Source organism: Phytophthora sojae (genome assembly GCF_000149755.1).
Source record: "Phytophthora sojae unplaced genomic scaffold PHYSOscaffold_2, whole genome shotgun sequence".
NCBI classification, from domain to species: domain Eukaryota; phylum Oomycota; class Peronosporomycetes; order Peronosporales; family Peronosporaceae; genus Phytophthora; species Phytophthora sojae.
The window spans coordinates 3,555,329-3,581,042 of NW_009258116.1; the positions used below are offsets into that span (position 1 = coordinate 3,555,329).

A 25,714-nucleotide genomic window follows, 5' to 3' on the forward strand; every position below is an offset into this window, starting at 1 on the left:
CTACTGATAGTCACTGCAATAACACGAATCGATAAAAGTTTCCGGCAATCGTTTTACTGCGTGCAAAAGCGAGCATTAAATATGGAGGAATCTACATGTAGCCCACAACAGCGTCTAACGGTGCTCTCTACGACAGCGTGTAACGCATGCCACCGATCGTCATGAGCAGGTCGTTGGCACTCGCCTTCTCCTTCTTGTCCTTGGAGAAGATGGACGCAAACACTTGGCTCTTCTCCTTCGCCTTGGAGATAGATTCACTCGCGTCCTTCGCGATCTTGACGAGTCTGGCGTCGCCCGTCTCCCCCAACTTGCCCGCCTTCCTCTTGTTCTTCTTGTCCTTGTGCTTCTTCTTGTGTTCGTGCTGTCCTTCCTCTTCCTGTTCCTTCTGCTCCTTCGCCTTCTTCTTGCTTTTCTTGGCTCGCTTCTCCTCCGCCTTGAGCTCCAGCAGCTTCTTCTGCTTCTCCTTGTACTGCTCGTCCTCCAGCAGCAGCGTGGCCACGTCCTGCTCGTCATAGGTCTTGCCGCACACGAGGCACTCCCGCGTAGCGACGGCTTTAAGAGCACGCTCCGACAGCACACAACCGCACTTGAACAGCACCACGAAGGGCAGCTTGCCGTTGAACTCGGCCATCGTCACGGGGCAGCACCAGAACGCGTCCGCCTCCTCCTTCTCGCGCGTCAGGCGGCAGGTCACCACGTCCTTGAGCGACGTGATGTGCTGGAACCGCTCGGGCATCGACTTGGCCAGCAAATGCTCCAGAACTGTCTGCTTGTTGAACAGGTTGCCCAGCCGACAGGCCACCACGGGCTCGCGCAGCGGCTCCGACGACAGCGCGCACGTCCGCGCCTTCTCCAGGCGCAGCGCCTCCTGGTCCGCCTTCTCCCCGCGCGCCTTCACGTTCGCGTGCCGCATGAACTTGCGCTTCACGGCGATCACGCCGCCATCGTTTCCCATTTTCGCGACCAATTCTTGACTCGTGGTTGTAGATCTGGTCACAAATCACAAATAATTTGATCAGCTCAGTTTTTTTGGACATGACCAAATGAACCGCCCGCAAGGTGTAGCCATTCCCATCTTGAAGCTTCTGGTCCAATGGACGCATGCCATGTCGCCGCAAAGCGTTTCCGAGCTTCATGCGCCACCCACACGTGGTTTCGCTCAATAGCCTTCACTCACTGGTTTCATGAGTACACAAGGAGGGTCTGCTAGCAGCTGCGATGTTAGTCAATACTGGAGGATGGTAGACGAGAAGGACGAGGTTTAGACTGGCAGCTCCAGCGAGCGATATGCATTTTTGTGTGTTTCCTTTACTTGGCACTACTACTACTCTGCTGCAGGCTCTTGCTGGCTTGGGCTCCCACTGCGTGCGTGGCTCCCCATGCTCCTCATATAGTATTAAGCAGCCACAATGCGCGATCGAGCTTACTTCTTGGGCTGGGGGCGGCACCGCCAGGCCTTGAGGCGCGTGGCGTTGATGCGGATGAAGCCCTGGGCGTCGGCCGGGTTGTAGTCGAAGTTGTCGCCACCGCCCTCCTGGTCCATGGAGGCCAGGTCGGCGCTGTACAGAGCCTCGTCCGAGTAACGGCCGATCACGGTCACGTTGCCCTTGTAGAGCTCGAGGTTGACGTAGCCCGTCACGTTCTGCTGCGAGAAGTCCACGGCGTTGCGCACGAAGTCCATCTCGGGGGCGAACCAGAAGCCGTTGTAGCAGAACTCGGCGAACTTGGCCGAGAGCGTGTCGCGCACCTTCATGACCTCGCGGTCCATGCACAGGCCCTCCAGGTCGAGGTGGGCGTGACGCAGGATGGTGCCGCCGGGGGTCTCGTAGCAGCCGCGCGACTTGATGCCGACGAAGCGGTTCTCGACGATGTCGATGCGGCCGATGCCGTGCTTGCCGGCCAGCTTGTTGAGCTCCAGGAACAGGTCCAGGGCGCCCGTGAGCTCGGGGGTCTTGGCCGTGAGGTTGGTCACACCCACGGGGATACCCTTCTCGAAGCGGATGCTGATCTGCTCAGCGGCGTCGGGGGCGTCCTTGGGGTCCACCGTCATCTTGAACATCTCGACCATGGGGGCCGTCATGGGGTCCTCGAGCATGCCGGCCTCGTAACTGGTGTGGTACAGGTTCTCGTCCACGCTGTAGGGGGCCTTGGGGGTGGCGTCGATGGGGATGTTCTGCTCCTTGGCGTACTGGATCAGGTCGGCACGGCCCTTGAACTTCTCGATGAACTCCGCGTCACGCCACGGGGCGATGGTCTTGAGGTGGGCGTCCAGGGCCTGGGCGCACAGCTCGAAGCGCACCTGGTCGTTGCCCTTGCCCGTGGCGCCGTGGGCCACGTACTTGGCGCCCTCGGCCTGGGCGATCTCGACCTGCTTCTTGGCGATCACGGGGCGGGCCAGCGACGTGCCGAGCAGGTAGCGGGACTCGTAGATGGCGTTGGACTTGACGGCCTCGAAGATGTAGTCCTTGACGAAGTCCTCGCGCAGGTCCTCGATGTACACCTTCTTGGCGCCCAGGGACAGCGCCTTGGCGCGCACCTTCTCGTAGTCCTCGCCCTGCTGGCCCACGTTGGCGCAGTAGCAGATGACCTCGAAGCCCTTGTTGGTCAGCCACTTGAGGATGATGGACGTGTCCAGGCCGCCGCTGTAGGCGAGGACGACCTTGTCACCGGGCTGGGCCTTGACGCTCATGGTTGGGGTGCTGGGGAGGGGGTGCTGCTCGGTCTTCTTGGCGAATTCCAGAATGAGATCTTGCCCAAAGGGTCGGAGGCCAGCAACGCACGCGCCTCTCAACAGCATGTTGATCCCATGTTGGACCAACAGTTGATCCGAGCCCGTTCTAAACATGATGATGAGGCCCCGGTCCGTAACGGATTATCGCAAATGTCGGGTATATAGGATGTTACAGTAAGCATATTGAAGTATATGTATAGAGCACTCCAAAATATGTATGCATTATGCTAGGGTATTAGTAATCATGAATTTAGAGTCGAAGCTCCCAAATTTTGTGCGGCTAGTTCTTGTGGAGCTCGGCGCATCAAATCTCGGGCATGAAGCTCGATCCCCGGGCTGGGAGCCAGCCATTCCCGGGCGCTTTGCACGCCTGGTTATCAGATACGATCGGCGCGGCGCCAGGAGAACTCTGGCGGCCTCCGGCGCCGCAGCGAGGGAGCACATTGGAATTCGACTGCAGCCTCAGCAAGAGTGGCGTAATGCGGTGTGGTGCATGGCGCTTCATTGGTCAACATTCAGCATCGACCAAGTCTTAGCACGAGGAACGGAACAAACGGCAACTTGCAGTGCACTGCATCGACAACCTCTTACATACATTCATTTGGTTGAGCGCCGTGGCTGAAGTCGCGGCTTGCCGTGGAGGACTGTATGCACTTGCGAAGGTGGGCTGGACCAGGTGCGCTTAGTGGTGTGCTGATGAATTGATGTTCGGCAAGGCTGGCTTTGTCGGGTTGCGAGCTGTGCGCTGATCTGCAATCGAGGATGTTGACGAGCTTGACAACCTGTGTGTTTGACCCCGGTTCGGTAAATCACCAGCAACTGTGGCCGCCATGATGGTGGTTTCATTGTGTGACTGTGATCTCCTCGGCAGTTGATACTACAATTGGTAGCTCCGATGCCCTGCAACTTTGACGATGGTGGCTTGGCCGCAGTTGTATTGTGTGGGCATGGCAAGATCGGTGTTCACTCTCTGTAGCATTCGACTGTAAGAAGAGAGCAAAGCACGACACAATAATTTTGGGCTCGATCTTTTCGTGTTTCCGCTGTACGAGGGCGCCCTCGCACCATCGCGTTAACCTCATAAAGCGCAACGTCGATCTGAGCTACTCACTCACACATCTTCTCTACCTCAGTTGCTAAACAACTACGCGCACAGAGGCGACTTCTTACTGCTGGGGCACACCGTGGAAGTACACGATCGCGCGAATGCACTGGTATCATATCATGCAACCAAGCAAGAAGAGGGTTAGTGAGTTTGGCAAGTATGCACAGCCAGCAGCAGAGTGACCGCACAAGACACGAGATACTTACGTCGCCCTGGTGCATCGCGTGGAACGCCTCATTGATCTGGGGCAGGTCAAACTTGTGAGTGATGAACTCATCCACCTTGATCTCCTTCTTCATGTACTTCTCCACGAGCGCGGGCACACCGTCGCGGCTCTTGAAGCCACCGAAGGCGCTGCCGGCCCAGCGACGGCCGGTCACGAGCTGGAACGGGCGCGTGGCCAGCTCCACGCCGGAAGCGGCAACACCAATGATGCACGACTCGCCCCAGCCCTTGTGGCAGCACTCGAGCGCAGCACGCATCGTCTCGGGGCGACCAATGCACTCGAACGTGTAGTCGAGGCCGCCGAAGCCCTCCTCCACGGTCAACTCAATGAGCACATCCTGGAGCGGACGGTCCGGGTAGTCCTTCGGGTTCACGAACTCGGTGGCGCCGAACTCCTTGGCGATCGGGAACTTCTTGGGGTTGATGTCCACGGCAATGATCCTGCGAGCGCCCACAGCCTTGGCGCCCATGATGACAGCCAGACCCACGGCACCCAGGCCGAAGACGGCCACGGTCGAGTCCTTCTCCACCTTCATGGTGTTGACCACGGCACCGTAGCCGGTGGTGATGCCGCAGCCCAGCAGGCAGACCTTGTCCATCGGGGCCGAGGGGTCGATCTTGGCCACCGCGATCTCGGGCAGCACCGTGTACTCGGAGAACGTGGACGTGCCCATGAAGTGGAAGAGCGTCTCGCCGTTGCGCTTGCACGTGAAGCGCGAAGTGCCGTCGGGCATGAGGCCCTTGCCCTGCGTGCTGCGGATGATGGAGCAGAGGTTCGTCTTGGACGACTTGCAGAACTTGCAGTTGCGGCACTGCGGCGTGTAGCACGGCACCACGTGGTCGCCCACCTTGAGGCTGGTCACGTCGGGGCCCACGCTCTCCACGATGCCGGCGCCCTCGTGGCCCATGATCACGGGGAAGATGCCCTCGGGGTCGGCGCCCGAGCGCGTGTACTCGTCCGTGTGGCACACGCCCGTGGCCACGATCTTGATGCGCACCTCGCCGGCGCGCGGCGCGCCCACGATCACGTCCTCGAGCACGTAGTCCGTCTTGGCGGCCCAGCACACGGCGGCCTTACACTCGATCGGCTGCGGGGAGCTCATCGTCGTCTTGGACTTCGTACTTGGGGGTTGGCGGTCAATTGGCAAGTGTGTGGCCGGGATCTTGGCTTGGGTTTGACAAGGTCGTCGCAATTCAAGATTGGAGCGATTCAAGGATTGGAAGCCATCTGAACCAGCTCAAAATAAGTATGAATCACACTTTACTGATCGGATTTAGAACCGGCATATTATAAATTATAATCCACCATTTAGAGTTATCGAGATAATCGCCTTAAAAGAGGCCAGGTTCAAAATCGTAACTAAACGAAGTCGTGAGAAAACGAGGAGTTTTGATTTTCAAAAATTTGAAGGGGGTGTATCGGCACGGATACCATTTCGAAAAGCCCACTACCTACAGCCATACAGACACCACCCACGACGCCGACAGCACCGACCTCGCGCGCTGCAGCGCCAACTGCGCAGCCTGCGCAACCTCCAGCGCTGCCTCTCTCAGCCTCGCCACCGGCCACCTCGGCGCCAAGCCCGCCAGCCACGGCTCCGAGTCCGCCAGCCGCGACGTCGGGTCCGCCATCCACGACATCGCCCTCCCAGGCGCTGACTCCGCCGGCCACAACGTCCCCCTCCACGGCGCTGACTCTGTCGGCCACGGCACCCCTTGCTGCTCGGCGTCGCGAAGCAGACGAAGAGCCTGATTCTGCCGACGATTCTGTCTGTGGTGTCAATCCCACTGCTACCAGTGAGAGTGAGGTGAACGAGGACAGCAGCGACGACGACTTTACGCCTGATTCGGAGGCGTCGCCCAGCGACGACGAGGAACCGCTCACAGCAGAGAGCGCGAGCAGTGAAGCCGAAGATGAAGAGGATATTAGTATCTTTTTGAATGACGCGAGTCCTCGAGCCCGTGTGACTGAGGTGATTCATGCGGACGCGTGTGAGAATGAGTGCGTCAAGGGCAAGGCTCGTGAGTTGGAGTTCTTGCTGTGCACGCTGGACCAGATGACGAAGCAAGAGCGCACCACGAGCTTGTACACGCTCCTGGCTGTGTTGATGCAGACCCCCACGGTTGAGCGTAAGAGAGGACGGGGTGACCGTGAGAAGTTTCCGTACATCCTCCCCTACGTAGGTCATATGTACCGACCCACTTTCGCGCTCTGCTATGGAGTAGTCCCCATTACCTTGCAGCGCTACAAGATGCGCATCCGAGACGGTGACATGTCGATCAAGGCGCATGGTAACCGGCTCAACACGCATGCAGCTCGTAGAGGCTGTTAGTTCGGCGTCCAAGAGCTCAATCACGGTGCATCTGCCTCGCGGAAGCTCAGCGTTCAAGTCCTACAAACCTATTCTCACCGAATTGTACAAACGACTTGACGGCATCCAGAAGTTCCAGATTTTCACGATGGACGCATCGCAGCCGGGCGTCGTTGTCTGCAAGAAAGGCCCCGAGAGCGAACCTGTAGAGATTAGTTTGAGCCGTCAAATTGACGGGATCTTCACCACGAAGGAGAAGGTGCAGCGGATGATGACGGACCATATCAAGACGCTGTCCCCTCCTGTCCGCAACACCGAGAAAATTGCGCAGATGTACCACAACATCAGGCCCTACGTTCCTGCTGAATTTCAGAGCGATCCCCTCTACGCCAAGCCTAGCGAGCAGGAAGGAGAAGATGCCAAGTCACGGAAACAAGCACGACGTAAGCATCGCGCGGCAATGGCTAACCAAGACCAGCGTGGTATCACGGAGGCTGTTGCGACGAAAAAGAACCCAGCAAAGAAGAGGGCTACTGCAGCAAAGAAGACGCAAAAGAACAAGAAGCACAAAGCTACTGCGGATCTGCCTGCTGAGCAAGAATAGGTTGTAGTCGATCATTATGATACTTATGTCCACAGTTCATTCAAAATGTTACTTACATCCAGATATCAAATTTTCTAAAAAAAAATCAAATATATACCCGTGGTGATTTGAAGTGACGGCACAAAAGTGAGATTCTAACACTGTTAGGCTTCGAATTAGCTAAAACGGACAACATTGTCGGATTCGCTGACTAATTTTACACCAGTTCATCAAAAAAACATTTCTCTTTCGGGGTTGAAGTCGGACATATATTTTTTGACGGTCTCGTTCTCGGTCGTTTCTTCATACCAGAAGCTCGGGAGGGGCTCAAACGAAAGAGGAGACATCCCTCTTTCCAATTATGCGCCTAAATCGCGATTCGTACTTAGGTTGATAAGTAACATTTTGTTTGCCGTCGTCTCTAATATATAATGGTTGGACCAATCGAAAATCGTAGATTTGGGTTTTATTGGGTCCAGATTCATGCAACATTTGTATCGGTACAGATCTAGACGCAAGCGCTGCTGACTAACCCCGGTGCCCCCGGGCTTTGCAGGTTGCAGCCAGCGCAGACCAGCACTCACGACTTGTGAAAAGCGCTTGCACGCACTGTGGCGCTGATACTCAGCAGGAGCGTGCTGTAATTGGGTGGCGGTTGTATGGGACACGGTCTTGACCGTCATGTTGACGGGTAAGGATCTGTACAAAGCCAAAATACATGTTCATCGGACCGACATGGGCGGCGGTGGTTGTCCACCACCAACTTTTCGACATCCTGAGCTATCGCCGCTGGGCACGTTACCCGGTGATCCAGGCTGGGTTTAACACATCTGTGGCCGCCCGCCTGGCGTGCTTTGCGAATCAAGTTCGAGCTTCAACGTCGTTGCTTCCGATCCTCCGGTGTCTTCAACGTTATTGCGGCTGGAAACACAAATCGTCAAGCAAGTCTACTGAGTAGACTGCACATGAATCAAAACGGGGTACAATCATGCTTACCAGTTTACCCCGTGCCCCTCGTACAATAGCAGGAGCGGAGTTTTTCAGACGACAGAGGCCAAAACCGACTCACACATCCAGAGCCAGCTTGGGGTGAATACTTGCGTGGCTAGTTTATTACCTGATCCAGAATTCAAAACGGGATGAGAGGTACAGTTGACTGTGAGATGATACCTGGGGTGGATCTTCGTCAGAGTATTTGGCGTCCTGGCTAAGAGACTTCCGGTGTGTGTTGAATGCAGGTGTCATTCCACTCGGGTGACTTACGTTGACCCACGACTACGTTGGCGCACATTTCGTAGTACCGACGGACTTAAACCACTCAAATTATTTAATTTAGAACTGCTCTGAAGCTTACTACCGTAGTAAGTACTACCTACAGTAGGTAGCAACTCTTTTCTTAACGTTAGAGAGGAAGCTACCGATGTTGTAGTAGTTGTCGTACATTGGTACGCACCAGAGCTGAGTGTCGAATTTCAAAAAATGATGCAAGTCCTGCGCTGATGCTACAGGAGGGCGTAAGCCTTGAGCAACGATGCTTCTGCGTATTCATCGCGCAAACCCCGACGAAATGTTACTACTACCTTACTTCCACTCGAAATAAAAATCCCAGTCAAGGAAGGAGAACGACGTCATGCGACCATCTACGGGAAGTTGTGCATAAGCTTGGGGCCACGGTGAGGCATCTCCGGCAGGAAGTCAGGGTACTCGCTACGGTTTTCGCGGATAAACTCGTGGTGATCACGCCACAACATGGCGTTCTGCAGCACCCACAGCTTGACCTGGTTCGCATCACCCGGCTCGTAGTGGGGCGGCTTGGGCGCCTGAACAATAGGCGTCGGGTCCAACAGCGCGTACCAGAAGTGCTGGTTCTGGAACTGCGACAGTGAGAACGCCTCGTGCATCTGACTCGTGAGCTTCTTGTGGAGCTTCTTGAGGTCGGCGAGGCTTCGAGTGTGTCCGTTTGGCGCCAAGAAAGCCCCCAGCGAGTCAGTCACGCACGCAGGGAGCGATGCGCGATCCGCCAGCTCGTGCGCGTTGATGGCGTCCTTGACGGCCTTGGCCAGCATCATCTTGATGTACACAAGCGAGCTCGAGAATAACACGTTGCGGCCTCTCTGCATGGAGCTCGGCAGCTTCTCCGTCATGTCGGCACCGTGCACGTTCAGGAAGGGCAGGTCCATGTTGCCCCAGTCGTAGTGCGGGTCATCTCCGCTCGTGACGTACCACTTGATAAAGTCGTAGGCCTCCTGGTACCGGTCCAGCAGCAGCAGGAGCGTCGGGATGACCTCACGGATGCCGAGGTTGTCGGAGCGGCACAGCCGCATGCAGTCCTGCGCCTCGGTCAGCGCCGCCTCAATGGCCGAGCGCGAGGCGATGGTGGACAGCGTGCGGATCACCTCCAGCTTGGCGCGCATGTACGGGCGCGTGCTCTGGATGCCCCAGAAGTGGCCGACGTGCGTCTCGAAGGCGTTCGCGGGCGTCTAGTCGTCCTCCCTGGCGCTGCGGATCTTGGCGGCCTCCTCCGCCATCCGGTCGCGCATCTTCTTGATGCGCTTGCACGTCGACTTGTGCGAGGCGAAGTGCTCGCTCTGGTGCTCGCGGCCGTAGTAGAGCACCGCCTGGCAGCGCGAGCACTTGAACAGCGAGTCGGGAGACACGCCCGGGCGGGGACCGCACACTTGGCACGCCGACTGCGGCAAGCGGCATCTTGGCGGGAAGTTGATGTGGAGGTTGAAGTGAGCTGCACGCTTCGTTTCCGACTAGATATGTAATTAGACTTCTAGGTTTTGGTCGCTATTGTAATATAGACGTTTTAGTGTAGTCCTTATAGACCAGGTAAAGTACCTGGCTAATAAGGGCAACTTCCATACCCATCGGATACTCGTCAAAATGCTCTTGAGCGCTGCCATCTCGAAGTTGCCAGAATATTGCCACGCATGCTGAAGGTACACACCCCATTCGTGAGTTTATCTTGCGTAGCCGACGAGAAGAATCGTACCACGATCCATGCGCACTCACAGCGATACCAACGGCGATGTCAATGGAAAGCGACCCGGACTTGTTCGTGCGGTTGGCATATAAGGCCAACAAGATCTTACACACATAGAGCAGTTGCAAAAGGGTGCAGTCGGTGATTGGTGGCACGAAGCTTGACAAGGCAAGCGCAAAAGACACCTACTGCTGCTATGGTCTGTGGCCTCGCACAAACGGGTCGGCGATTTCAGAGCGGCCGAACCTCGCTTTTGCTGATGGAGTTGGTCGCAAAACTTTGATTCGAAGTGCTGCCTTGGCGCGCGCGCCAAAGCTGGCGATCCTCACCAGAGTTGTCTATGAGAAGTTGCTCTGTTATAGTCGTCTCCGCGGGACCACCGCTGTGGTGTAACCGCAATCAAATTCAAATTGTTCAGTTATAGCCCCCCCCCGTGAACAACTCAAGCTACGGGCCCAGTAGCCGCGCTCGCCAAGGACTTGAACGCGATTTTCTCAGTGCAGTGGGGTTCACCTGCTGGAACTGCGCTCCGAGCGGCTAAGTTGATGGCAAAAACAAGCACTACAATCATCTACGATACCCACAGCACAGGAGGAGCTTTGATCCCCAACTCTAGGACAAGGAAAACGATTGCAGACTCCACACCCCAGCTGCAAAAGCAACAACACTCAAAGACGGTCGACATACAGGCACGTCTCACTACATATCAAGGCTTCTATAGGTCAGTTAATTAAGCTCAAATAGAAGGCCACTTAAACCACGTTAGGGGTGAACAACTCACGCCGAGGACAATTAAATGGGCATTCCAGACAATACCCATTCGGCTCTAGCATTGCTCTGTCTCATCAGTCGAATGTGTCCCCGAGTTCGACGCACGCGGATCGTCAAAACCGCATCAACAGGTACTAGTACACTAACGGAGTGGCGTGTGAATGCAATGCTTACAACTAACACTTGTATACATGCACACAACCCCCGTTGCACCGTAGCACGGATAGCAAGTGGTGCTTTTAAGAACCAACGCCACGATGGTTTGTCTCCCAAGGTAGCGTGCTGCGCCATCAGTTGGCCGTGGATGAACGATCGGCACCGTCTTCCTTCTCTGGTTGCAGTAGCGCTTAGGCAGTGAAGGGAAGTCAGGTCTGCAGGGGAGAGAATTTGTGGCGTGCTGGTGGTCTCAAGACTCTCGCCTGCGAAGCTGTATCGGTCCTGGATCTGTCAAGCACAGGGCTAAGGCCGCATCACCACGTGCGTGTGTATGGATCGCATTCTGACTCAACTGTCCAAGTGTCCTCTTCCTGTTCCCGCTACGCTACAGCACGCCAAGTCACTGCTGATGGAATCGCCGCCACGAAGGCTAAAACTGTTTCTTGGGGGTGCAGTCGTTGAAGGATCCGTCCAATCACATTCCTCCAAGAATGATTTGTGACGTGAACCATCGTCGCTTTCGGTGGAGGCACCTCAACAAATCTAGTAGCCGTTCGAGCTTCGCTGCAATGGCGAGTTGATTCCCGCACCAATGGCTTCACCGCACGCATTTACTGTCGACAGCGTTCAGCACATACACATTGCAATAGCACAATTTGCGCTGCACAAAGTAGCAGAACCGCCATAGAGGGCGCAGGGGGGATCTGCGTCGGAACACAGGTAAAGGAGACGCTCGCTGGCATCGCTGCTACATATACATGTTGCGATCTCTCGTCTGTCCAAGGAGACGGCGGCGGGCGGGGCTTGCCCACCGAATTACGACACCGAAAGAAGTGTCGCCCTCGATTGCGTGCGCTGGGGGCTAAAGGTGGATTAACTCAAAGTATGTGAGCGCTAGCGTGTGATGTGAGTGTCATCAATTGAGGCGTTACGGTAAAAGTCAAGTTCCCTGGGACGCTGAGATCGGCAAAGCTCGCAGATAAAGCGGCCGAAAAGGCTGTTGCGCTGGAAGCGCCGAGTTTGTGGGCGCGGAGGTTTGTTGACACAAAGGCCGAGAGAACAATCAACTGTTCACAGAGACTGTCGTCACCATGTGGCTGCGACTCCCCTACTTCCGCTGCTCATTGCGATCGGATAACGTAAGTGCTCTCGTTCCTTGAAAGCATAGCGCGGTCGAAGTGATTCGTGTCGTTTTAGAGGCTATCATCCGCCGAGTTCAACTAAAATGTTTGATCTACTCACACTGAGAGTGGCTGGAGACTTTGAACGCGCTCCCTTGACGACGAACGGAACTTTTGAAATTTGACAAGCGCATCCGCCACCTCTCGATGACGAACTCGAATTCGCTAGTGTGCGCCTTGGGACTCCTCGTTTGCCAGCGACGACGAGCTCTCCTCCCGTCTCGTGCCGCCCCAGCTGGAGTCTCCACGCAGCCCGTGTGTGGCTCAGAGGCGGCCGAATACCAGAGCCTTTGCGGTGCCGCTTGTCGTTCGTTTTACAGAGCCGGGAGGGCCCCTGCCAAAGCCGGTTCACTACGGTACTCTCGCTGGACGCTATCCGGTTGCAAACGCCAAGGTGGACACAAACGAAATTCCCATCGAGGGAGCGCCTTGCACCGTCTAATGATGGGAATATCTCGCTTCAAATGATGCTGTTGCTGCTGCACCGAAAGCACCAACGCGAAAGTGCCGCATTTTGCGCGCCGAATCCACCGCAAGAACTAAAAAACACATACAGAATTCTGCCCGAATAAGGAACGGGTGTATAACTGATAGCCTCACATATTTAATATTATTTTCCAGTCGATGTGGCGATAGGGGGATGTGCAAGGTACTGCAAGGTACAGACAACGACTTACAAAGCCGGCAGACACAAAAAGCCGGCAGACGAAGTCAAAGCTTAACATGAGCAAACCAGCCAATCAGATTCAATCAAATGACTTCATCTTTGTATACCATCTGGTTTTGTGTACTTTATATGCTTTCTTGTGTACTTTATGCAACACACCGTGTGTTTTATGACAGTTTTACAGATTTGACGGGAGGGAATTTATCGTTGTTTTTATATAGGAGGATGGCATTAAGCATGCCGGCTTTGTAAGTCGTTGTCTGTACTGAGGTGAAAAATCCAGTGCCAATCATCCACCCTCGTTTGAAAAATGGCGCGCATTTAGCAATCTTACTAGACTTCAAACGACATGTATCGTAGTGGTAGACTCGCACTTTTTCTTTTGCACCTCGCCCCACAAGCCCACCTCCTCCCCCACTCCACCCATGAAGTCCACACCGTCCAAGCGTCTCCGCCTCACTTGGTCTGAGAAAGTGGGCATCCTCGACAAGGTGAAGGGCTAGATAATCCCTACGAGGTCGACCAGTTGACAGCGCTGTTGTGGTACGAGGATGCCTGGTCAAAGGTTAGTGCTTCGACCATACGCCACTGTTGGAATCATTCCGGACTCGTAGGTAAAGCTGCTCTACAGTTCATTTTGAAATTACTAAATCAGTACATTGGAAAAGTATACTCAACTTAACATCAATTTATATATTCTGCGTCTTTATATATATCAGGCGTTTCTTACTCGGGCAGATTACTGTACCATGTAGAGGGCGTGGCCGCTATCGGAGACTTTCGTGTCCGAGGGTTTTGTCTCGTCAGGCGCGACAGCATAGCGTGGGCTGTACATCAGCCATCGCGTAGCACTCCCGCTTTCGATCACGTGGCCAAGGGTGGTATAACACTATAGCAGTGAGGTAGGGCGCATCCCTGCGGCTCGGCTCGATATAGACCTTGCTTGCCTTGAGTCCGAGCCCGAGCTAAATGAATGTAGCTCTGCGGCTTCAAGCTTGGGACAGATATACTCTCACATTACATGTAGTAGATTTAATCCTGCCATTGCAGCGTCCTCCTGCTTCAACATTTGGAGTCCAGCGCGGCGAGTCCGGGTCGCCAGTGTACCAACTTTGGACCATAAACAACCTTCTTTGGGACAATGGCAACCTAAAAAAGACGAGAACAACCAAAAGAGCTGGAAAGTGATCGTCAACAACCACTTTTTCGATCACTAGCAACCTGTCCTTTCTACTGCCCTTTCTCCAGGTTCCTGCGCTAAGCCGGGCGCCTGCGAATGGCCGCTACACAAACTACATGTACATGTACTTGAGCTCAGTATAGCTTTGCCTGGTTCAAATTCAAAATAACTCGCGCGCGTTAAAATGGTCCAGATGCTTCAGAATAACCCGCGCGAGTTAATTTGATTAAATTACTCGCGAGACATCATAAAGTGAGTTGTATTAATACATGTAGAATAGACTCCGGTTGCGCATGCGTATAGGCAGCTATTAGGAGTTGTTATAATATAATGTGGCGTCATGCGAGGTACGGAGCTGATATGAGGCCAATTATACTGTTTTTAAATTGAAATGGTACGTACTAGAGTATACTGTACTGTGAGTTTAGTAAAGGGTAATTATACGTGAGCATTTCGGAGTTCAACCCAAGCACGGTTGCCACAAAGCAATCCGTGTGAACAAATGCATACATTTAGTTTGTCTTAGGATGCCAGGCACCGCAATGTATCACAACATACCCAGATTGTCCCTTACATGTGAGTATATGCCGATTGAGTGAGTAAAACATTTTAGTAAGATTCGCACCAGTTCCTGCCTCTAAGCCACCGGATAACCGCTTCCCTCTGTTATCAGAGATGGTAGTGGTTGTGTATGGTTACGACACATTTTTTGATTTTATCTGTGTGGAGCATTTATACAGAACTTGCAGCTCTACTCAGAGATTCGATAATATATAGAGAGTAGTTCGGAAGGTATCACCTCGTATTCTAGCGCCTCGTGCTGAACCACCTAAGCGTCCGTTATACTACTCAGCTAGCGTGGATACCTTGCATGCTGAAGTATATAATGGGTCTTCTGGCATATTTCAAGTGGCAACGTATAACCCTCAAAAATACTCAGGGAAATTTATCAGGCTTAAGAATTTCAGCGAGCCAACCAGCATACTAAGTACTTAAGTACTTAAGTATTTTGTTTTGGAAATAAGGTGTATAGAGTTCACTTACACTAGTAACGAGTATCCATAGCCATAACGCTCGCTGCCTCGATGTTAGTGACAATCAGCACAATGGTCCGCATTGGGGTTTCAAACCACGAACCATTTCGCACTGCATACTTTTAAATAAAGGCGTTAGGACTCAACCAACCTCTCTATAACTACTATTCCTAGGCGCGTTGAGGTGCAACTACAACGTCTGAATTTGGAGCAATATGTATGTGTGCACTACGATGCGAAAATTCGCTGGGAATTGTAGCTATACAGTGACCGACGGGTAAATATTAAAGGCGCACACCCTTGCTGTGAGTGGCATTTGAGCTAACTGTAAGTCGTGTGACTTTCCAGTCAAAAACGCTTGCTCAAGTAGTATATCCTACCTCTTCAATACGAGCTTTCCACAAGAACTTCACTAAAACAGACTTGTTAGCACCCTCATGAACGTTATTGCTCGTCGTGCAGTTACATCGTAGCCGACGTTATAGATCAAATTTGGAATTTGAATTTGTTGGGCGTTAGACGGCTATCTACCACTACCATTACGATGTACTGGTGTAGCCTCACCAACAGTCCACATGCCTCGAGGACGCGAGTCTGCGGTAGTGGTCCACGAAATTATAGTCCACAATCTAGCTCGCTAAGAACGATGTCTGTTTGGTTCATTGCTATTTACTTGTGCAGTTAGTTGACTATACCCGATGTCCCTCGTTCTTATTCGATTCCAACACTCTCTGGGGTAATGAGCATTGTTGGTACCATTCTTGCAAGTTTTTACAGGATTGAATGTTGACGGTATTTTACCCAGTCACACAGCTTCGTTGAAATATCTAAGCCCATTTTCTCACTTCACCAACCTGATCGTTTAGCAACTTTCGAGATTGACGCATGTAGCTGTTATGAATCAAACTAACTCGAGCAGTTTTGAATCCACTGCTCATATTAACTCGCGCGAGTTGTTTTGAATCCACTACTTCATATTAACTCGCGCGAGTTATTTTGAATCCACTACTTCGTATTAACTCGCGCGAGTTGTTTTGAATCCACGACTTCATATTAACTCGCGCGAGTTATTTTGAAGTAGACATTAATCATTCTTAGAGGTCAATAGGCATGTCGGCACGTGGTTGGCACCGTCCTGTTCGCGGCTCAGCTCGCCGCCACCTATAGACAATGCCTGCGTCCTTTTGGGATACAGCATTGGTTTTGGTGTTGGTGGACCGTGATACGTAACCACTTTTAAGTACAGAACCGAGTAGTACAGGATCGGTTCTGTACACAAAAGTGGTTGCTGGTGCCCGTTTGGTGTGGTTGCTGGTGCCCGTTTGGTGTGGTTGCTGTTGTACAAATCGCAGGTTGTTATCGTCCTTTACTCCAGCGCGGCGTCTCCGGTTGTCCACAAGGCCTGGCTTTGAGGCACGAGACTGTCCTCTGGAGCTTCGCTAGTCACGCTCGAGGTCGCCGCTGCAAGCCCCCAACATGAAGCCGGGGCGTGTACGTACGTGCCTGCCAGCAGGTGGCCGGCGCCGCGGTCCTATCCTGCGCTTGCTCCCAGCGCCGCCGGTCCTTTCCGTCCCACGATGGAGGATCGGGGGCGTTCGTCCGACCGTCTGCTACCCAGCAGGTTGCAGTCAGCCGGCCAGCAGGCCCCAATGCACTGCTTCCGATGCCAGCGACCGGCACCGGGCGGCAGGTGCAGCGGCTCCGGCTCGTCCAGCATTGCAGGCCCAGCCAAGCGCGGCGGGGTCCCACCACTATAGCAGCGAGCTTTGCTTGACTCAATACGACGTGACCCAGCCACACACCCGCTTTCCTCCAGGACAGCCACTTTGCAACAGCCGCGTTCGAGTGGGACGGGCCAGCGCCGGGTCTCGCGGCAGCGGCAGCAGCAACAGCAGCGAGCGGGGACCCCATTCGCGTTTCGCGAGCGTCGTCGTACAATACAATTGGCGGCATCAGCAAATCGCGTCACGATTGTGCGGCTTCTCCTTAACCCCGCGAGCCCGAGAAACTCCACTGCCGAGCGCCAACGCCAGAAGGGGAAAGGAAGGCAAGACCACAAAAACGAGGAGTTAATCCTGGACCTTTTCGTGCTTGGGGTGTTCTGGTGTGTCTACATTACACTACAGTATCGCCTGATACTGCCGAATTTGAGCCAGCAGCAGCCACCGCTGCACGAGTGAGCTCCCCCCCTTGCCCACTTGAGTCTCAGTCGCGAATTCATCCATTACTGCTCACTCAGCGCGCGCCGCGACCAGCAACCCAACTCAATAACTCGGTGGACGACCGTCTCGGCCAACGCGGCGTATCCAACGCGGCGTATCCCCCCCAACTGCTAGGCTGCAACAAGAACCTCGTCAAGCTACGAACGCCCCCAGGGTTTTATATGATTTGTGAAGCGCGAGCACCAGTCTTTGAGCCAACCTTCAAGAATTCGAGAATGCAGCCAAGTGGTGGGCCCCAGCAGCAGCACTACGACTACGAATACAGCGCCCAGTACAGCCAGCAGCAGCAGCAGCAGCCCGAGCGCCCCGCCATCCCGAGCATGCGGCCGACGCTCGAAGCCCCCGCCTACTACCACCCGTCGCCGCTGCCGCAGCAGTTCACGCCGCAGCAGACGTACTACCAGCCGAGCCGCACGCCAGTCGCCATCTCCCAGTTCCCGTACGCCGAGTCCCCGCCCGAGCACAAGCCCATCGCGGCCTACCAGCAGCAACAGCAGCACTCAGACTACCGCATTCAGGCCGCCCACGAGACTCGTTCCGAGCCCGTCATGCCCATGGAGCGCATGTGCGATGTCTGTCAGTATCCCGACCCTGTCCTCGTAGCCCCTAACTGTAATCACACCTTCCACTCGCGCTGCGTTCACGTGTGGCCGCTGGACGCCTGCCCGGCCTGCGCGGCGCCCATGGACCAGGTAGCCATCTTGCCGAGTGTCAACATGATGGTCCGACCCGAGCCCCGCAGCGGCAAATGGACGCGGCCCGAGGAGAAATTTATCGACGGGATCCTGTGCGAGTTCGACCGCCAGGCCCTGCCCCTGGCTCACGGCACGCCGATCCGCCTGGTGCTCGCTAAGATGCTCAACTGCTCGACCATGAGGCTCTCCAAGAAGTTCCAGAAAAACGCGCTCGGCAAGCGGACATTCCGCGTGACCAAGCCCGGCAAGGGGGAGAAGGCACTGCAGTTCGATCAGATGGACCACGCGCGCAGGCAGCGCGAGCTGTCGCAGCTGGAGCAGGTCTTCCGACAGGAGCTCGTGGACCAGTTCCGACGCGAGAACAACACGGACGAAGGCGCGCTCGTCGAAACGCAGAACCTGCGCCTAGCAGTGCAGCAGTTCTGGGTGAGCAACTTTCTGAAGTTCGCGGTGCTCATTGGGCAGCCCGTGATGGGGCTCGACGTCTCAGACGCCAAGAAGCGCAAGCGCGCGATGCAGCTACTGCGCAACGGACAGTTCGACGAGCTGCTGGCGTGGAACCACCACCCGTCGCCGGCCAACACGGCCAGCGTGACTCCGATGCCGCCCAGCACTGCGGTCTCGTCCTGGAGCGCTGGCGCTGCGGTGTACTCGTCCTCCGTGTTGGGGCAAAACCAGCACGACAATGGACCGTCTATTCCAGCTTTACTGCAGCAGGTCCAACCGGAGCAGGCATTGCGTCCTGTCAAGAAGATGCGCACGCCCGAGGCGAACGTGGAGGTCAGTCGCTTTGGATTGCACCCGATGGACCAATCTCAGTACCCACAATACGGACGCCTCTCGCCGCCAGCGTCATCAGGTCCCGGATTCGATTACAGCCAGCAGCAGCAGCAACAATATCAGCCCGAGCCGTTCGTGCGTCCTTCGAGCCTGTCGCCGTTCTCGGACGTCAGGTCGGACAAGAGCATGGGATTCGCCAACGTGTTGCAACATCAGCAGCAGCAGCAGCAGCAACAACAACAACAGCAAATGCTGCCAGGTCTCACCTCCCACGACGAGCAGAGGGGTGGATTTACCCCGTCAGCCTATCCACGAGCCGGAGATGCTTATCACGGCAGCAGCACGGCCCAGGCGGCGCCGTGGGATGATTTGTTGGAGAACATGTCTGCTTCCGAGGCAAATGCTAGCGCCGGCTCGCAGGTCGCGGCCACCAGCCAAGCTCAGAGCGGCGACTCGAATATGCAGAACTGGTCAAACATGCACATCATGTGAAGAAGCCCCTACGTGCAGCGACCGAAAGTTTTTGGTGAGTGTTAGTGAGCGACGCGAAAGAAAGCGCCGTGGTAGTTAGTTGTGGTATGTGTACGTACTGTAACGTGTTTTCAAAGACTAAAATGACAGTCATAATAAAAGTGGAAATGTGAGGTTTCATTCCAAAACCTGCTTTCATCCATTGCTCGCTCCAAAGTCCCCCCGCGTTCATCCGTTCGTCATTCGACTTGAGGTGCACCTCCTGGAATTCTTGAGTCTCGCGCGAGCGTAGAGAAAAACTCAAAGCAGTAAGATGGAAGATGTCAGAGGTGAGAGCATCAAAGGCAACTTTCATCAAAAATCATCATCAAAAATCTGGTACAATGGTACAGCGTACCAGATAGATATTAGGGTTTCTAATTTAGAACAACTACCGGTATAATTCTGAATGTTTCATTTCTAAAGCGATTCATTTGACGTCCGCACAATGTTGAGGCGTGGAGGAGCTCCGCTGCTGCGCGGGCGCTCGACGCGCGCCATGTCGCTGCTGGGCTCGATCTTCGGCATCGGCGAGTTCGAGGGCGCGCGCAACACGGCGCTGAGCCGCAGCACGAGCAAGCAGCAGGCGTACGACCTGGCGCTGCTGGACGTGAGTGCCTCCTGCAAATGACGCCGTTTCTAAAGTTTCTAATTGATCTCGTGCGCGTGCGGCAGTACGTGAGCATGAACTCGCACCCCAAGTTTATGCTGCAGCAGGTGATCGCGGACGACGCGCCGTTTCTAATGGGCCACGTGCTGGTGGGCGCCAGCCAGTGCCTCGCCCCGCTGATGCATCAGGACGCTCTGGACGCGGCTTCCAGACTGCAAGTGGCTACGAAACTGGCCCAGGAAGGTGGGTTGTAGGCTAGGCTAGGCCTCATGGAGCGTTAGAAATACGGACAAGAGGCTCATAGTGAGCTGCGTAATTGTGCTGTGATGCAGGAGAGACCACGACAAGCGAGAAGATGCACGTGCTGGCGCTGGACGCGATGGTGCACGGCCGTCACCACGAAGCTGCGTGGGTGTACGAGACCATCCTGCAGCAGGACCATTCGGACCTTCTGGCGCTGCGTTGCTGCTATGATATCTACCGGTTTCTAGGGTGAGAGCTTGGAGGGTTGGTCGTGGGGGATAGTGGAGGTGGTTTTTGTTGACTTGGATTTTGTTGGGGTCGCATGCTGCAGAGACCACAAGAACATGCTGGCTACGGTGACGCGCCGTCTGCCGTCGTGGTCTCCGAACGACACTGGGTACAGCCACTTGCTGGGCATGCAAGCGTACGGAATGCAAGCTGCGGGACGACTGGATGCTGCGGAAGCTCTGGCGGAGAAGACGCTGTCAATGAACGGCAATGATCGTTGGGCATGTAAGGTGCTGTGGTGTTAGCCTAAGTTCACTAGAATTGTGCTGATACTTTCTTTACCTTTACTTTTTATAGTGCACACTATGCTGCACGTCCTGGAAGCGCGCGGTAATGCCAACCATGGAGCAAGCTACGCGAACCAGTTTAAGGCGGGTTTTGACAATGGCGGTCCGCTGGAGCGCCATTTGTACTTCCAGTGGGCGCTGTACATGCTGGATCTTGGTCACTACGATCGCATCGACAAGATGCTGGAAGTCAACATTATCCCGTACCAACCGGACGGCGCTCCTCATGCGGTGCCTACACTCTGCGATGCTACTCAACTGTATTGGAGAATGCGCTTTGCCGGCCATGACACAGCGGAGTTGGGCGAGCAACTTTTCCAGAATTGGTCTGCCATCTCACCGTCCCCGAGTGAAAATGACACCGTGAAAGCACGTCTTCACCCTCTCGCAAGAGTGCTCCAATACGTACGTACTCCAAACTATGGGTGTTGGATATAGGTTTTGATCTAAGAATTACCTCTTGTTTGAGCAGAGCATTTTGTCAGGCGTTCCTTCTGGGGCCACTCCTCCAGTTGAACCGCTTGATGCGGAGCCTGCTGTCGATACTGCCCGCTTGGAGGCTCAGCTGGGCCTTACCCCGTTCCAGTTCAGCTACCCTGCTTTTCCTGGTCCGTTGCCGGACATAGTTGAATTTGCTGAGCAATGCTAATTATCACTCTTCTGGCTATGGTATACAGGTGAATTGGAAGAGGTATACCAAAGCGTGTGCCGAGGATTTCAAGCCTACTCAGAGGTATCGTATATGCCGCCCGCGTTCTCTCTGCTGGCAACGATAGGAATTTATCATGTGGTGACGAATTTGTTTTGCAAATATGTAGGCGCGTTTCAAAGATGCAACTCAAGCGCTGCTGCCGGTGCGAGGAAAGCTTGGTCTTCTTGGCGGCACTGACGTGGACCAAGACGTGGTGGAGCAACTGCTTATCGAGTGGTACGGATCGTCCTAAAGGCTACGATATAAGTCGTCCTGCTTGCTAACACCTCACTCGCTGATGCTGTATAGTGCTAGTAAATGTAATGATCTGCGACTGGCGAAGCTCCTTCTCAACGAACGGTACGTTCATTTGAGGCCCAGTTGTTGCTTTCATGCCATGGCGTCTAACTCCTCAATTGCTGCATTTCCAGTCTGAGTGCGAGACCACAAAGTGCGCAGTGCTGGAACACCTTCTCGCGCGTGTCGGCGGCGATGGGAGATGCGTCCGCCGTTCGCGACGCACAGGGTATGAGCTACGTACTGGGGTTGGGCCAAGGCGGCAACCAAACCTACTAGGCGGTATCGCTCTAATCTTCCAAGTTTTGGTGATCAGGCTACGAGTGTCTTTACGTTTACAAGACCTCTACCTCCTCCTGCCCATATAGAGACTGCATCCTTCGGATAATACACTTGCTTCTTAGAGCTACCTAGCCTTGCAAGTTGCAACTTGCACACTATGTAGCCATCCGTGTCAATTGGTACCAGTTAAACGGTACATGGATACAATATTCACGGTTTCCCTAAAAACGCGGGAAAACTTTTTACAGTCATGGCGTCCAAGCGGATTTTACGCGCGTGCAAGTTGCAGGGCTTGTCGCTGCATGCCGACGCGCTGCGGCGACTTACTGAAGAGCTCAATAAGTGCGTATGCGTCTTGCACTCCAATTCATCTAATTCGCACTTCCCAACACCCACTAGAAGCGTCAAAATACCACGTCAAAGCCAGCGACCCCACCTACGCACTCTCTCTAACGCCATGCCCCATATCTTCCGTTTTACTTCGCAGTGAGGCTTCGCTCCAGCTGGAAGATGTTCTCTACGCCATCAAGAACAACATTGACCGCAGCAAGAGTGCGTCTACGCTCTTAAAATCAGTAAAAGCAATCGCATAGGACTAATTATTGATTTTTATTATTATTCTCAGTGACGACGTCCGTGGTGACGCTGGAGGCGTTGGAGAGCGCGTTGGACACGCTGCTGGCTGTCTCCGCTGAGAACGACTACGAGCAGATCCAAGTGTTCGGCGCCTTCGACACGCCGAGGCTGCACTTCAACACGCACAACAATTCCTACGAGCTGAAGGCGGACGCCCACCGGCGTCTTCATGCCGGCCCGGAGTCCAGGATTCAGCTGCTGAGGAACCGATTCATGTCGGTGGACCTCCGTGTCAAGCGCAATCGACTCTTCGCGCCGCCCTCGGTTGCTGTGGCGAACACCACGGAGTACATGGAGGTGGGCCGGTTGAATTAACCCTGGAGCTGGATAAACTTTGGGAGGTGGACTCACATGGTTGTTGTGATGCTTACGATACTGTAGTTGTCGAGGATCGAGTCGCTGTTGGGTGTGAGCGGAGTGCGCCGCGTGATTGGCATGCTGGGCCAGGACGAGCGCAAGCGGTTTTACCTGGAAGACTTCACCTCGCGAATCATTGTGGACCTTACGAATGCCGCGTACACCGATGGACTCTTCACGATCAACTGTGTAGTTTTGGTGGAAGGTGAAGTCATCGACGACGTGCTCCACGTTCAGGTAAGAGCTGTGTTGATAGTGGTTATTTCAGGTTTTTTGTTTTGCTGATATTTGAATGTGGTCTTGCTGGGCTAGTCTATGGGTTTCCCGCCCCCAGAGACGAAGGAGGCGTCCTTGGAAGTTCTCGGTGGTATCGATCCGCTTGGTGTGGAGGTGTCTGCCCAACAACGCGAACAGATTCGAGAGTTAGAAGCCAGCGACCATCACGCCACGTTCATCGTGCTGTCGGCCGTTTATTTGGATGATCCTCAGGTCATGAGCAAGCTGGACGAACTGTTTCAGGGTCTCGAAAGTGTTCAGCCGACGCTCTTCATCCTCATGGGCGATTTCATGTCAACTTCTATCGGAGGAGGTGCCGGGTCCAACTCGCTTCAAGACCTGCGCGAGTACTTGGAGGAACTGGGAAACCTCATCTTGAAGTACCCTGGGATCGCCGAGAACTCGCGGTTCGTATTAGTTCCAGGGCCGAACGACCCCGGTTCATCTCGTGCCTTCCCGCGCCACCCGGTAAGTGCAGCACGGCATTTGTTATGCTACCTTAAAGCTAAACCTTATGTTGTATCCACAGCTTCCCGATCTGTGTACACGTGAGCTCATTCGAAAAGTGCCAAACGTCACGTGCAGCACCAACCCATGCCGAATCCGCTACTACACACAAGACATCGTGATCTTCCGTGACGACCTCCAGCAGAAAATGCAGCGGCATGCCATTCTTACTCCAATGCCGAGCGAGCAGGAGGAAGCCGTCATGGACGAAAGCGGCGAGCCAGCGCAGTCGGTCTCTCAAACCGACATCTCCAAGCATGTACGACGCAGTGTTTTTGCCTGGTTGAGAGTGGTCGATCGTTGACATTTGTTGCTGACTCCTGTGCTTTACGAACTTTTAGTTGGCCAAGACGCTCATCGACCAAGCGCACTTGTGCCCGCTGCCGCTGATGGCGAATCCCATCAACTGGGACTTCGACTCCTCGCTGCAGCTCTTCCCGGTCCCTGACGTGCTGATCCTCGGCGACTCGACCGAGCAGTACCAGCTCGGCTACTCGTCCGTCGGCGTCTTCCACCCAGGCCCGTTCCACGCAGACTTCTCCTTTGTGTTCTACCGCCCAAGCACCAACACTACCGAGTTCAGCCGTGTTGAATAAGCCACCCCCACCTTACAAAGCTAACAATCCTAACCAGATTAGTTCGTGAGCAACTCGAATAACACTCTGCCAGCCGCTCGATGGACATCTCGAGGACACCTTTTCAAGCTGGTCCGGATACTAAATCTTAGTCGCCGTTTTAGTAGCGTATGTGACATGCTCCACTTACAAACATCAAGTGCCAACTGACTCTCCCTACATTTTGTCCGAACTTTTATTCACTACGGTTAGGGCTAGAGAGCATTACTGTTTCCATCATTCGCCGTCACAGCGCAATTGAGACCTCGCCGCTCAATACTCCAGGATGCGGCGGCGCCACCATCGGCAGTTCGGGCTGCCGAACGCCAACCAGATCCTGCTGTGCATGGTCGTCTGCGCGCTGCTGTTCTTCGCGCTGCTGCGCCGCCATTGGCTGCAGTTCGCGGACGACCCGGACGTGCACGCGTCGCTCAAGAGCGTCTACGTGGTGGGCGAGGGGTCCACGGACTCCAAGTCGTGGCAGCAGTTCTGCGCCGACGACTCGTTCAAGATGAACATGTAGGGGCATAAAGCTGAGCAGGTCAAAGGAAGGGGGTTCATTCGTTCGTCACTAAAAGGGGTGCATGTGACTTGCTTGGTGTTTATAGCCCCGGGACGAATCGGACCGTGACGGTCGTGGACTTGCAGGACGGCGCCGTCTTGTGCCACAAACGCTCGGGGGCGTTCGTGCCCACGGTGATGACGTGGATCCTGGCGGTGGGGCTCAGTTGCGCGCTGCTGAGCACGCTCATGGCGGTGTATCTGCAGCTGGGCAATCCAACGAGGGAGGTCGTCTTCTGGGTCGGGATGCTGCCCGGCATTTTGCTGTTCGGCACTGGTAAGGCGTCGACAGCAGTGAAATCAAATACCATGTAAATCGGGGAGTTTGTTTTACTTACGATATTGAGGACTGTTGTTGCGTGCAGCGGTGTTGGGGACGACGGCGTTGTTCGTTTGGCAGAGGTTTTATCTGCGGTTTGACAACGGAGACTGCTTCAGTATCACGGTGGCAGCCACAGTTATCGCGTACGCGTCGGCGATCTCCATGGTGGTGCGGTGGCGTTGGGTGAGTCTTGTCATTTGGCCTGTTGAAGTGGTTCTAGTTGCTCGTGCCTTACGTTTGCATTTTGCTGCATGGAACTCGATAGCCGGGCATTTGTGCTGTGCCAAACGAGCAACAAGCGTTAGGATCTCGGTCGTACGGCGACCAGCTGCCACCTCGCCGAAGACGTCGACGAGGCTCCGCAACGACCGCTCCAACGGTGACTGGCACGCCGGCAAACGATCTCGAGTCCGCTGCCGTGCCCTTGACCCGCTGAAGTTGCTGTGACGCCATACCTACAGCTTTCAAGGCGAAGATGAAGCAGAGTTGTTCGCCTAGATTGTCAACATGAGAGCGTGCTTATTTATCGATGAAATGGACGTACGATTATCCCGTGAAGTATACCAGGTACTAGTCTAAGCAGGCTGGGTGCCTTTTGTCCA

General features: G+C 54.6%; 9 protein-coding genes across 9 annotated transcripts; 5 read left to right on the top strand and 4 right to left on the bottom strand.

Annotated features, from left to right (window-relative positions):
- Window positions 1-127: 127 nt before the first annotated feature.
- Window positions 128-959, bottom strand: PHYSODRAFT_359128 (hypothetical protein; the record flags this gene model as incomplete). Its single annotated transcript, XM_009520871.1, has 1 exon — window positions 128-959. Exon 1 carries the CDS (start codon window positions 953-955, stop codon window positions 128-130), a length of 828 nt encoding a protein of 275 aa, XP_009519166.1. The 5' UTR covers window positions 956-959.
- A 464-nt stretch (window positions 960-1,423) lies between these two features.
- On the bottom strand, window positions 1,424-2,689 carry PHYSODRAFT_485399 (hypothetical protein; the record flags this gene model as incomplete). Its single annotated transcript, XM_009520872.1, has 1 exon — window positions 1,424-2,689. The coding sequence occupies one exon, from the start codon at window positions 2,687-2,689 to the stop codon at window positions 1,424-1,426; it is 1,266 nt and encodes a 421-aa protein (XP_009519167.1).
- Window positions 2,690-3,750: 1,061 nt separating this feature from the next.
- On the bottom strand, window positions 3,751-5,702 carry PHYSODRAFT_344556 (hypothetical protein; the record flags this gene model as incomplete). The annotated part of the gene is made up of 3 exons (XM_009520873.1): window positions 3,751-3,942; window positions 4,043-5,183; window positions 5,518-5,702. 3 exons carry the CDS (start codon window positions 5,700-5,702, stop codon window positions 3,898-3,900), a joined length of 1,371 nt encoding a protein of 456 aa, XP_009519168.1. The 3' UTR covers window positions 3,751-3,897.
- A 669-nt stretch (window positions 5,703-6,371) lies between these two features.
- Window positions 6,372-6,977, top strand: PHYSODRAFT_484866 (hypothetical protein; the record flags this gene model as incomplete). Its single annotated transcript, XM_009520874.1, has 1 exon — window positions 6,372-6,977. One exon carries the CDS (start codon window positions 6,372-6,374, stop codon window positions 6,975-6,977), a length of 606 nt encoding a protein of 201 aa, XP_009519169.1.
- A 1,619-nt stretch (window positions 6,978-8,596) lies between these two features.
- PHYSODRAFT_254862 (hypothetical protein) lies at window positions 8,597-9,662 on the bottom strand (the record flags this gene model as incomplete). The annotated part of the gene is made up of 2 exons (XM_009520875.1): window positions 8,597-9,436; window positions 9,633-9,662. 2 exons carry the CDS (start codon window positions 9,660-9,662, stop codon window positions 8,597-8,599), a joined length of 870 nt encoding a protein of 289 aa, XP_009519170.1.
- A 3,542-nt stretch (window positions 9,663-13,204) lies between these two features.
- Window positions 13,205-13,354, top strand: PHYSODRAFT_412931 (hypothetical protein; the record flags this gene model as incomplete). Its single annotated transcript, XM_009520876.1, has 1 exon — window positions 13,205-13,354. A coding segment is annotated over one exon (150 nt), but the record flags the coding sequence as incomplete, so codon positions are not given.
- A 3,963-nt stretch (window positions 13,355-17,317) lies between these two features.
- Window positions 17,318-19,202, top strand: PHYSODRAFT_311081 (hypothetical protein; the record flags this gene model as incomplete). The annotated part of the gene is made up of 2 exons (XM_009520877.1): window positions 17,318-19,119; window positions 19,169-19,202. The coding sequence occupies 2 exons, from the start codon at window positions 17,318-17,320 to the stop codon at window positions 19,200-19,202; spliced, it is 1,836 nt and encodes a 611-aa protein (XP_009519172.1).
- Window positions 19,203-19,589: 387 nt separating this feature from the next.
- Window positions 19,590-24,211, top strand: PHYSODRAFT_478820 (hypothetical protein; the record flags this gene model as incomplete). The annotated part of the gene is given in 14 exon segments (XM_009520878.1): window positions 19,590-19,751; window positions 19,817-19,994; window positions 20,084-20,243; window positions 20,326-20,507; window positions 20,580-20,962; window positions 21,388-21,497; window positions 21,516-21,620; window positions 21,692-21,805; window positions 22,267-22,391; window positions 22,465-22,772; window positions 22,857-23,069; window positions 23,145-23,576; window positions 23,638-23,874; window positions 23,957-24,211. The coding sequence occupies 14 exon segments, from the start codon at window positions 19,590-19,592 to the stop codon at window positions 24,209-24,211; spliced, it is 2,964 nt and encodes a 987-aa protein (XP_009519173.1).
- Window positions 24,212-24,515: 304 nt separating this feature from the next.
- Window positions 24,516-25,548, top strand: PHYSODRAFT_484946 (hypothetical protein; the record flags this gene model as incomplete). Its single annotated transcript, XM_009520879.1, has 4 exons — window positions 24,516-24,748; window positions 24,838-25,067; window positions 25,156-25,295; window positions 25,378-25,548. 4 exons carry the CDS (start codon window positions 24,516-24,518, stop codon window positions 25,546-25,548), a joined length of 774 nt encoding a protein of 257 aa, XP_009519174.1.
- Window positions 25,549-25,714: the final 166 nt, after the last annotated feature.